The sequence below is a fragment of the Condylura cristata genome, unplaced genomic scaffold (genome assembly GCF_000260355.1).
Source record: "Condylura cristata isolate star-nosed mole 26May11 unplaced genomic scaffold, ConCri1.0 scaffold00029, whole genome shotgun sequence".
Taxonomy (NCBI): Eukaryota; Metazoa; Chordata; class Mammalia; order Eulipotyphla; family Talpidae; genus Condylura; species Condylura cristata.
The window spans coordinates 26,562,845-26,574,783 of NW_004567130.1; the positions used below are offsets into that span (position 1 = coordinate 26,562,845).

At 38.7% G+C, this 11,939-nt stretch overlaps 1 protein-coding gene across 5 annotated transcripts in view; it reads right to left on the minus strand.

The window, feature by feature from the left end:
• HECTD4 (HECT domain containing E3 ubiquitin protein ligase 4) overlaps positions 1 to 11,939 on the minus strand; it is a 120,290-nt gene that overhangs the window by 104,615 nt on the left and 3,736 nt on the right. For all 5 annotated transcript variants that reach the window (XM_012730933.1, XM_012730931.1, XM_012730932.1 and 2 more), the window contains exons 2-6: positions 11,030 to 11,119; positions 10,370 to 10,500; positions 8,403 to 8,511; positions 7,307 to 7,445; positions 4,817 to 4,987 (exon numbers count right to left, since the gene is read on the minus strand). In XM_012730933.1, coding sequence (XP_012586387.1) covers positions 4,817 to 4,987; positions 7,307 to 7,445; positions 8,403 to 8,511; positions 10,370 to 10,500; positions 11,030 to 11,119 — 640 coding nt within the window. The remainder of the gene's footprint in view (positions 1 to 4,816; positions 4,988 to 7,306; positions 7,446 to 8,402; positions 8,512 to 10,369; positions 10,501 to 11,029; positions 11,120 to 11,939) is intronic.

Genomic DNA, 11,939 nt, shown 5'->3' on the forward strand with positions numbered 1-11,939 from the left:
TCCCCAGTTCTGTATGCATAAATAAATAAATCTTTACAAAAAAAAAAGAAGACTGAGTGACCTAGAGTTTTGCAGTGTGGAAGTCACTAGGGCCTTGGTAAGAGCTGTTTTGGTGGCATGGTGAGCACAGAAAAACTGACTGTAGCCAGTTCAGGAACAAATGGAAGGGAAGAACATAAAAACAGTAAGAATGCAGTTGTTCCACCGTACCCTTGGGGAACTGACTCTGGACCTCCCCATGTCAAAATCCACAGGTACTCAAGTTCTTTATAGAGAGAACATAATATTTATAATGCCTAACATGAAGTACATGCTGTGTAGATCATTGTTAAATTGAATTGTTTAGAGAATAATGACAAGAAAAAAGTCTGTGTACATTCAGTGCAGATGTAACCACCAGACCCAACTAGAGGGCATACTTTTGATCTGTGTTTGATGAATCTGCAGACATGGAGCTCATGGATATGTAGGGCAGACTGTAAAGTCTTTCTAGGACTTTCCTTGTTAAAGGGAGCCAAAGATGGAGATAAGAGGCACATCAGAGTCAAGGGGATTTCCTGTTTTCCCATAAGGATATAGTCCGATATTGTGTGTGTTGTGGTGATCAATCCACTGTGAGAGGAAAGTTGTTAAAATAGAAGGACAGGCCCTACCTGGTGGCGCAGCGGGTTACAGCACAGCACTGAGAAGCTAAAGCCGCTTCTGCATGAGTTCGATCCCCACCTGCCCCGGAGGTGACCACATGGCGGCAGACCTCTCCTGACCCGCCCGCTGCTCCCCTCAGCAGTGTACTTTGTCGATCTGCCTGTTCTGTTCCCCGCTCTGTCTCTGGTGAAGCCTCTCGCCACCCCTGAGCCTCTGACCTGTACCCCAGTTCTGTATGCACAAATAAATAAATCTTAAAAAAAATAAACAAAAATAAATAAAAAATAAAATAAAATAGAAGGACAGTTGCAGAAGCAATCTGACTCATGACATGCACACAACTTCTATTACACAGCAGGTAGAAAATACACACCATGTTCGGAGTCGAGCTTTTGGTACCAAACAATGTAAGTTGGACATGAGCCTACTTGAGTCTATGTCGATATACCTCATGCTTTGTCATGAGAGGTCACAGGCAGAAAGTCAGATATCTAAGTTTAGTTTCCCAAGTCAGCATTTTAGAAGCAGTAAAGTAGTGGTCAGCATGCTTACAAATATTTTATTTAAGGATGAAAATTTTCAAACATATGCAAAAATAAAGACTAGTATAATGAACCTCCATACTCATCATCCCACGTGAGCTACTAGCCAGCCACTGCCATGTATGTTTAAACTAACTGCCTTTCCTTGCTTAAGCATTCTAAAATATAACCCAGACATCATGAAATTCTACTTCTGAACACTACAAATATCTAAAAATATGAATATTTTCTTATATAACCACAGTGCCATTATCAGACTTCATAATAAATTAAGGGAATAAACCTTCGGTTTCATCCAATACTCATTTTATCAGCCAAATTCCAAACTGTTTCCAAAAAATGTTTTACCGTTGGTTTGTTTGATTTAGGCTCCAAAAACGATTCAAAGTTGTCCCCGACTTTCTATAACATGACACTGGCAGGAGTTATTGTATCTGTCCGATTTCCTTCAGTGCAAGAATGGGCTTCGACTGTACAATTATATGTCCAAAAATAGCTTTATGTTGTCTTACAATTGATTGCTACTTTACCACTGACTTCTGGCTTGGAAAGCAATTTTCTGCAATTTTTAGTATGCTATTGAATAGCCCAGCACTTTTCTAATTTTTTGCCATTTGTAGGTGTTATTTCTAGAAGTTTTATCTCTAATTATCTGAAGCTTCACATTATCCTGATTATCTGAAATTTCCTATGATGCGCCCTGGTGCAGGCACTATTCATGAACTGCCCCAGGTAGTTTTTATCTAGATAGAGGTGTCCTTCATTTAGCCTGACATTTTCCTCATATTATTTGCTTGATCATGTTCTCCTCTTTTTTTTTTCCCTAACTTCTTTTTAGATAGGGAAGACTAGTAAGTCCACTAGTAAGACTTCAGATGGATTAATCTTCCTTATCTTTTATCTTTCCCCTTACATTTACTTCTGTTTTTCTATCTGTACTATTGTCTGGAGATTGCTTATCAGTCAACCTCTTACTAATTTTTAATTTTATAAATCACAGCTTTAATTCCAAGGGGCTCTTTCTCATTCTTTGATAGTTCTTTTTTGGTGCTATTCTATTCTGCTTCACAAATGCACAGAGATATGAGATATGAGATGTCCTCTTGTAACTCACAAAGAAGTTAGTGATCAAATGTTTTAGTCTACTTTTTCTGTTAATTGCTTTTCCTGATTTCCTTATTTTTAATTTCCTTTTTGGAGGCATCCTAATTTTCCTATTACTGGCAGGTTGTCCACTGTTTTTACATTTAGAAAAAAATATTTATTTTATTTATTTATGCATACAGAACTGGGATGTAGGTCAGAGGTGTGACAGGGTGAAAGGATTCACCAGAGACAGAGTAGGGAGCAGAACAGGCAGATCTATTGAAATACACTGTGGAGGGAATCAGTGGGCAGGACAGGAGAGGTCTGCTGTGCCATGTGGGTCAGTTCCCTGGCCAAGGATCGAACTCATGCTGCAGTGGCTGTGATAGCTTCACAGTGCTGAGACTTAACCCCTTGTGCCGCCAGGAAGGGCCCTATTTCTCGATTTTAAACCTTTTAATCAGGTTTTATTATCTCACTTCTAAGTGTACACGAAAGAGCAACACAGCATGGTCCCCATGTGTCATCAACTGGCTTCAGTCATTAGCATTTTGCCAACCCTGTCTTCTCTAGTCTCCTCCTCCCCTCCACACACTTCAAACTCTTCAAAGGTTTAGATCTTGCTTGTTAGGGGTTTTGTTTGTTTGTTTTGTAAATATATATAAATAATTCAGCATTCATCGGGAATGCTGTGCACGTAATTAAGGTTTGCTTACTGAGACATATCACCTGTGGGTTAGTTGCAGGGTAGCAAGCCTTTTCCTGAGATAAAGCCCAAACTCAAATATTCAGCTTTTTTCAGGGTCATTCAGTTTCTTCAGGAAAAAAAAATGTCCAGTCGTTTCTGCCTGAGTAGTTGGCATTTGAGCACAATCGTCACATGTACCAGTAAGGGTGACAACAGTTCCTTCTATAAACTCAGTCTACAGCCCTTGTCTCCCACCTCTGCGCCAAACCCGATTCTGCCAATTTCTAAAACTCTCTATGGCAGAGTGGGTGGGGGCGAACCATCTCTTCCTCTTGTTCCTCCCCACACTTTCAGTTTTGGCTTCCTCCACACTGAAGAACAGGAAGGGACACTACTGTCTCCATCTTCTAAAGTAGGGATAAGACATATTGCTTAGAGCTGAGTGACAAGAAACAGAGGGTTAACTATAAAGTTAAGAGTAACAAAGATAATCAAAAGAAAAATAAGATAAACAAAATAAATATATTAGGAGAAGGAAGGAACGAAAGAGAAGCAATTGGGGCAAATGTTCATCTGTCACAACAAAAAACCAACACAACATATGGAGTTCATAAATCAAGGCACAGCAAATTAAGTCTTTTACTCAGAGATGTAAAGGTAACTACCACAAGAACTAGAAGCTAACACTATTCCATAACGCCTGCAAGGAGCATGCTGGGGTGGGCAAAGGCCTCTCATTTTTCACTGAGTTTGGTGTACTACCTCAAGTTTTAACTCATGTGCATTTACTTCTCCACTACAATTTTTAATTTAACTAATCAGGGAAAGGGGACCTCATCAGAGTTTTCCCACTATGCTTGATAAAGACCTAAATCCTTTAAACAGCTGGTAAGTCTGAAAAAAAGTAACAAAATTTTTTTTGCTTATAATTTAATTATGAACACATGTTCTAGCAGTAGTCTCTAGCAGATGAATTCAAAGATTCACTATGACTGGGATATTTTATAAGAAAAGATAATGATTAAAGAGTACTGAGAAACTAGATAGTCAAAGAATGTATGGTTAAAATTTAGTAGACACCTAAGCGCCAGTGGGATGTATGACTAGTTTCTCAGAACAAACTTTCACCTGAATAAAATTTATTAGAAACTGCTTCAGATTTTTCTACCAAGAATGTTAAGTTCTTCCCAGAAATAGGCTGCAAATTACATTATGAAAAACGGTTTCATCGCAGACCTGGCAGGGAGCAATTTCTCTATTACAAATCTCCACAATTACTGTCTAAGCCAATCTGTCCAACAAAACTTTCTTTAATTTTTTGTCTCTCCAGCACCTCCTCAACCTACCCCCAGTTGAAATGCAAACTCCAGCTGAACAATCCTGCCAAACTTGGCTAAGACTGTTTTCCCGTCACTACACACAACGCTGCCTGGCTCTTGGTAAGCATTTGGCTGGTATCTAATAAAAACCGTCCCTCAATTTCACTACTTGGAACTTCCTGTACCTACATACAGACCCAATCTTGATACTACAATTTACTTCTGTATTTCCCATAAGGTCCGACAACACATTTACTTAAAAACGTCACTGTCTACTCAACTGTTACCACCATTCTGTTGCCAGATTAATCTTTGGAAAACTTGGCTTTATTTGTGTCATACAACACCAAGCAAAGACAGTTTTAAAGATATCCAAGAGTAAGTCAATTGTGAGGCACAGTAAACATACACTATGTACACACACACACATACACACACACAGCAAGTTTTTCCTTTCCTTTGTAAACCGATATTAAAAGAAAAAAAAAGTAAATAAGCATATCTCTGCAAACACACAAAATGAGAGTGAAACTGACCACAAGTTCAAAAATGTCCATGAAGACAGAATGTCCCTTAGGTGTTTTCTCATTCAGACTGGCAGGAGACCAGATCCAATAGAAGTATGTACCATCTGAAGAAAGGTGCACAGTGCTCATAGTGCTGCCAACAGGGAGGTGATTGGCTGGCATGGGCACCACCTGGCACACCTGGATACAAAATGGAGGAAAGCTTCGTCAGTGAGACATAAATTCTGATTCATGCCTTCACTTCATCATTACTGCTGTTAAGTCATATAAATTCTGATTCATCTATCACCCATTATTAATGCTAATAAATCCAAGAGGAAAATTTAATATAGTCCTGGTCAAAACAAAATTGATACTTATTGCAAAGGAAAATATATGAAAACTACATGACAAAAATAAAAATATAAAATTTAATTCAGTGAACCATGCAGCAGTAAAATTCTTGAAAGTAATTCAAATTACATGTTAATGGGAAAAAAGTACTAAACATTTTGAAGCTGTTATGCATGTATTTTATCAAACATTTATTAAAAACATGATGCTGTACAAAAAAGGTACTTTATGAAATTTCCTTAGATGAACTTAAGACTACTACATATATTTAAAATATAGGAACTGTATTTTATCAATGTGTACATCCCCAGTACTTGAGAGCCTACCTCAAAATTAGAATTAATACGGAAGGAAGGAGAGTGAGGACAAAAGAAACCCAAATAGGAAAGCAGAGAGGGAGAAGAAGAAAGAAGAAATGACAGCACTCTGAGATCCTACTCGAAAGTCGCCAAGTCCTTCACAGGAAAAACACAAACACAAATTCTCTGTATTCACACGAAGGCATGTGTTTCTAATACTAAACACCCTTCCCCTGAGCATAGTGAATAACCTTTGCATCATTTCACATTAGGTGAGTAGTTACATACTAATTTCTACTGCTAGAGAAAGGCACTTAAAATGAGAACCAAGAAAACTGCCATTTTTTTTTAAATCCAGGTGTAGGAGCAGAGCTGAATCCCAAAATAAAAAAGTAATTAGAAAAGAATAGGTGCCTTTAGAAGAATAAGAATGATCTTCAATTACTCCATCTTTTGGGGTGAATCACCAGTTTTCCTAAGGTTACTTCTGACCCTTATACTCATTTCATGTGAGCTTTTTTCCAGGCTTGCTTTGTCTAATTGGAAAGAAAAAATTCCTTAGCTGCTATAGCCACAGTTTGAACTTGTAGTGCCAGGAAACCTAGAACATTGATAGCTACTGATTAGACTAAGCTACCCCCAAACTGCTACACATAAGTAGTTAGTGGCAATACTGCTTTACTGGACATCATAAAAGCTTTTGCAACAACACAGTGGAAACTGACACTACTTCCAGTATAAGCCATGTTTCAAAATTAACATGATTTTAACTCCCAAGCCAATAACTCTATCTCAAACAAAATATTGGAGATATTTTCATCTTTATAGATTGTAATAAGAAATGAAGTCTACCTGGCATCTATCTGTTAATTTATTCATTTTACTCAACCAACATTACTGAATACCTCCATGTGCTCTGGAGATAAAATGGTGAACAAGACTCAGTCTGTCCCTGATTTTCAAGAAAGGCATAGTTGTAATATTCCCATCCTGGATGTGATTACTTTCAGGGCACATCCTGAACTGGTCAGTTCAATTCTGAAAGGCATAAAGTTGTAGTGTAAAAAGTTCAAACAATGCAAATGAAAACCATGGGTTTTACTTCTCAGGCTACCATTATTGGCTGTGTGTTCTGGGACAAGTTACTTAACCTCCCTGAGGTACTTTCCTTCAATCAACAATGAACACTTGCTGACAGCTTACAGTGTGCTGAGCCACAGTGACAGCTCACAGGTAAAAGAGAAAGTGTATACTAATTGCCTAGGCCGGGGTGTGACACACACACACACAAAACATGGATAAATGTCAGTTGCCATCAGTATTATTATCAATCAAATGTTATCCACTGTGCTACATTCCAGGGACAGGAAAATGAGTAAGACAGGGTCCAGACCTAAAGGCCTACAAAGTTTTGGGAAGAGTTAAAAATAAGGGCAATGTCGGTATGATATATCCATGAGAATGTCCTGAGAGCACCGGAAATGGGCTCTTAGTGCAACACATAATGAATTTATCCAAACTCATTTCAAAGCTCTCATTATCACAGAAAGGCTGTTCAGAAGAAAATGACACCTTCCCAAAACAGATCTAAAACCAGTTAGCATTCATACTATTTTTGATTTTCTAAATTTTTTTTTCAATCATAAAAAGTTTTTTGGTGGCCTTAGACTCTCTTAGAGAGCAGTCACTCAGCTCACGTGGAACAAAACCTAAGACATTAGAGAAGTAACAAAATACCCAAATGATGAATAAAAAAGATGCCAGTCTGGCAGTAAATTATATTTGCTGTATTATTAATTCAGATGATGTCAGGAACTGCCTCAATGTCTCCAAAATATAAAAGGCAAAGCCTTTGTTTTCTGTTTACCTGAAGGGTATTCTGGTCAATGACCTGGAAAAGGGAGTGAGGTTTATTATCAAAAGACACAGGCCGGTGGAGGAGACTGCCACTGCCAAAAGCCACCCATCCTGGCTCCAGCTCCTCGTTCCGGCAGTACACAAAGCCTCTGTGGAAAAGAAAGGTATACAGGCTGAGTCACTGGGCTTCCTGAAACCCCACAATGAGCTACAACAGACAGAAATGACATTGTCCACCTAATTTTAAAAAATGAGTATGTGTAAGACAGCTGAAGGAAAATTAATATAATACATTAAGACTGATAGACTGTGGCAAATAATTAAGTTCCTATAATATATTCAAGAGGAAAAAAAGTGGGGGGAACGTATAACTAAATACAAGACTCTCAAACTGTGGTTTCTTTTGGCAGCAATTCATAGATCTTACATCTCAGTTGCTAACACAGAGTCAAACTGAAATACAAGAAGGTATAACTTATAACTTAAAAAAAAAAAAAATGGTGCATTTGCCGAAATAAGCCAGAAAGAAAAGGAAAAATACTAGATGATTTCTCTCATAGCAGTAATGGAACGGACCAGGTGAGAAAATAATAATGATGAACAGCTATATGCCAGAGATATTTTGTGGGGGTGGAATGGGGAATGGGATCAAAAACAGTGGGGGGAGGGAAATGCACTGGACTATGGTGATGGCACAGGGTGATTTGGTGATAGGAAACCCTACGGGATTGCAACTGAGATGGAAAAATACACAAAATGATGCAAAAATAAACTATTATAAAAAAGAATGACAGAAGTGTAAAATCTAAAAATAAAATGTTATTTTAAGAATAAAAAAAAATGTACATTTGTCAACAGAGAAGTCACTGATAATTGTTATAGAAATCCTGATTAGAGGGGAATTTCAGGCTAGAAATAATGATCTGAGGGCTACCAAGCTTCAAAGTCAAAAGGAAGCTGAAAAGCAGCAGGAGAACGAGTGTGGGAGTGAAAGACACCAGTCATCCCGAGGGGAGTGAGCACACACCCCAGGTGCATTCTTCACGGGTTCACGTAGAGAAGGAAGTATTCTAACCAAATCATTCAGCAAATTCCATGCAACTGACCTGAGAGTACCGTGTAATCCAGACCCCAGTTTGCTTACTCCTCTTCCAACGGAGTTAGTAGTGTACAGGTAAAGGCCGTCTGCCGTGAGGCAGCGTCCCAAGTCAGCATCTGAAATTATTTTCCGCAGGTAAATTACATACATTCTAAAGAGGTTATAAACATACTTTTCTAGTGAAAAAACAAGCTGCCAGCTGAGGGAAAAATACTGTTCCCTGTGTACACCTCCGCTGAGGGGTGGACATGGAGAGGCAGACTTAAACAGGATTGGTTAGGAATTGAGACTGGAAGCTGAGTAACAGGTGCATGATGTTTATTATAGTAGTCTCTCAATTTGTGTAGATCTTGAATGTTTCTAAAAAGTTAAATAAGATAATTTGTAAATTATTATAAGAAAAAAGTTCCCTACCTAGAAGCAAAACCAAAGGTACCTGAGTAAAAGCTAACAGATCATCTTAATACCATTCTTAGCAAGAAACTACTCCACAGGAAATAGTAAATGTTATAAAGGGAGAAAATAAAGGGGATCTGGTTTTGTATGGAGATAAACATATGACCCTATAAAGTTTAAGAACTTCTTGGCTACTGCAGGCTTTTTGTTTCTCCTATTGACTCCAGTAGAGTCAATAAAGGTAATAAACCACACCCCAAAGTCTCTCACCTAAGAAACAGTTGACTATGACAAGGGGGAGGCCTGGGCTGAGCAATTCAGGGGTGACCTGTTGTCTGGACTGCACTCCAACCCTTGTAGGACCTGGAAAGGCTGTCCCTCATCAAGGGTGTGAAATGCAGGAGTGAGCGGGAATAAGCTGTGGATCCTGCACTTAATTAACACCAACTTCTTAGCGATTTACTTTGTTAAATCTTTATAAAACACTCATTCTTTTTTATGGAAACAATTTCCTTGGCTTTTAAAGACTCCAATTTCATCAATTACATACTATTTAATGATGTAATCATAACAACAAGCACCAACTGTAATAACAAACAGGCTTGGCAGCAAGGTGGGCAACCGACAAGCCTGTAGCCCTGCAGGTGGGAGTGGTGATGCAGAGATGCTGAGAGCCGACTGCCCCTATGCCGCAGCACTGGATGGTGTATCTACTGAGCATGCAGAAAGGCTGTTTCTTTGGCAGTTCAGTTAGTTGGAGGTCAATTAAGAGAGCTGCTATTTTCACTGAGATCACAGTGTAAATGTAAAAACATCTGAAATCAGGAAATACTATTTTGGGGCTTTTTTTTTAAATACTTACTTATTTATGCATACAAGAACTTGGGGTACAGGCCAGAGGTGCTACAGTGGTGAGAGGACTCACCAGAAACAGAGTGGGGAGCAGAACAGGCAGACCTACTGAAATACACTGCTGAGGGGAGCAGCAGGTGAGACAGGAGAGCTGTCTGCTGCCCCATGTGGGTCAGCTCCCTGGCCAGGAATTGAGCTTGTACTGCAGTGGCTGTGGATTGCTTCATCTTGCTTGGACTCAACCCCTTGCACCATGAGGGAGGCCCAGAAAATACTTTGTTTTAAAGAAAACATTGAACAATTCATGTTTCCTTGAACACTCTTTTTGCTTTTAGCATGGGGAAGGTCAATGCATATACACAATGAATTGCTAAAAGAACCAATATCAAGCAGCCGATCTGGCATTCCATTAGCAGAATGAAAAATTCAACCTGATACTCTCATGTCCCAACTCGGATACCTAAGAACCAGAGGAAGTAACTCATACCTCCTTGGCAGGAGTGTCTAGATGACACCTTTTCTTTACCAGAGTAAAACTGTCCCTTTTCTTACTTCATTGAGTATCAGCTCTTAAGCTGATAAAGCAGACAATGAGCACATTGTATAGGAATCTTGAGCACTTAATTAATAGCAACACAGAGTTTTATCTACATCATTTACTTTAAAGTCCTAAAATTAGTCTCTCTGCATCTCAATTCCATCACAGGACAGAATCCCAGACGTTACCTTTATTTTCAGAGTTGGAGCCGGGGCTGCTGTCTGGCGCAGGCAACATGTCCTCATACCCCCATGACACGATGTGTTTGCCACCAAGCAAACAGGAGGGGGATCCCGGCCCCCCTTCCAAAAGCAATAACCTAAACAGGCAGAAGGAGAAGCACAGGACACTGAGGTAATACACCAAAGTCTATCTACCATCTCAATGATCAGAAGATTGACAGTTCTATACAAATAGTGCGCATCTGGAAAGTCACTCACCATTAGAAAGTGGTGCAATGTTAAAATAAAGTTTTAATTGTGTATGAAATGTATATACGTTACAAATACATGTGAAAAAGACTGTGAAAAAGAGACAGAGAGAGAGGTGTGTATATGAATTAGGAAGCAATTTCACTTTCATCTTTATTCCTTAATATTTCATCATCTTGAAATGTGCAATGAGATTATAAGCTACTAACTTTTTAAAAATCCAAAAGAATGAAAAGCAACACTCTTAAAGCAGGAAACAGATAAAATTCTTACTTAAGAAATGAATATGATAATATACTTATTTTTAAATATGAATCATTAATCAGTAAGAGTTTATCAATCTACTTTTTAAAAGAGTCTTTATGCACAAGTCTGCCTTGTGTAGAAAGAGAGTGAGGACCCTAAATGACAACTTACCTATACAGCACATCAGCGACAGGCAGGGACCCGAGATCAGTTTGTTTCTGTAACAGGTGGACTGTATGGACAAAAGTTTTCAATGATCCCCTAAAAATAAGAGGGAACAGAAAATTATCAAAACTGAAAGTCAAAAAAGTTAGGTTATTAATGCAATTTTTATTAACCAGATGGGAAGTTTCCAAAATTTGTTTGTCTGTTTATGCAGGTCAGAGGATACGCTCTAAAAATTATACTGGGTTCCCTTCTACCTCTGGCTCATACAAAAAGTTACTATGCAAATTACCATGCCAATTATGACTTTCTCCCTGTATTTTTAAAAACAAATAATTTTTTCTAACACAAAAGTTCCGAGTAATTAAAACAAAAAACGAGTTGTTAGTGATGCTTTAATACTGTTTCCCTCATCAAAATATTTGCTAGTAGAGAGGTGAGACTTCACAGAGCTAAGTTATATTTAAAACAAGGTTTCAGGCCTCTCTGAAAAAGCTAACTGCAGCCACTTCAGCATGATCCCCAGCCAGGGCGGTGGCCCACATGGTGTGGCAGGCCTCTCCTGTCTCACTCCTCTGTTCCCCTCAGCAGTGTACTTCATCAATCTGTCTGTTCTGCTCCCCAGTCTGTCTCTGGTGAATCCTCTCACCACCCCTGCACCTCTGGGTTATACCCCCCAGTTCTGTATACATAAATAAATAAAACTTAAAAAAGAAAAAAAAGGTTTCATTTAAAGTTTGTGTATTCCTAGGCTGAATTTTTACAGATTTTTGTTACGTTCATCCATTTTACATAACATCTCACCAACCACCCTCCCATCACATTAAATAGGATAAAAAAAGAAAAACAACCCCTCCCAGCGGGTTAAAGCACAGAACTGAGAAGCTAGAGCCACTTCGGCATGAGTTCGATTCCC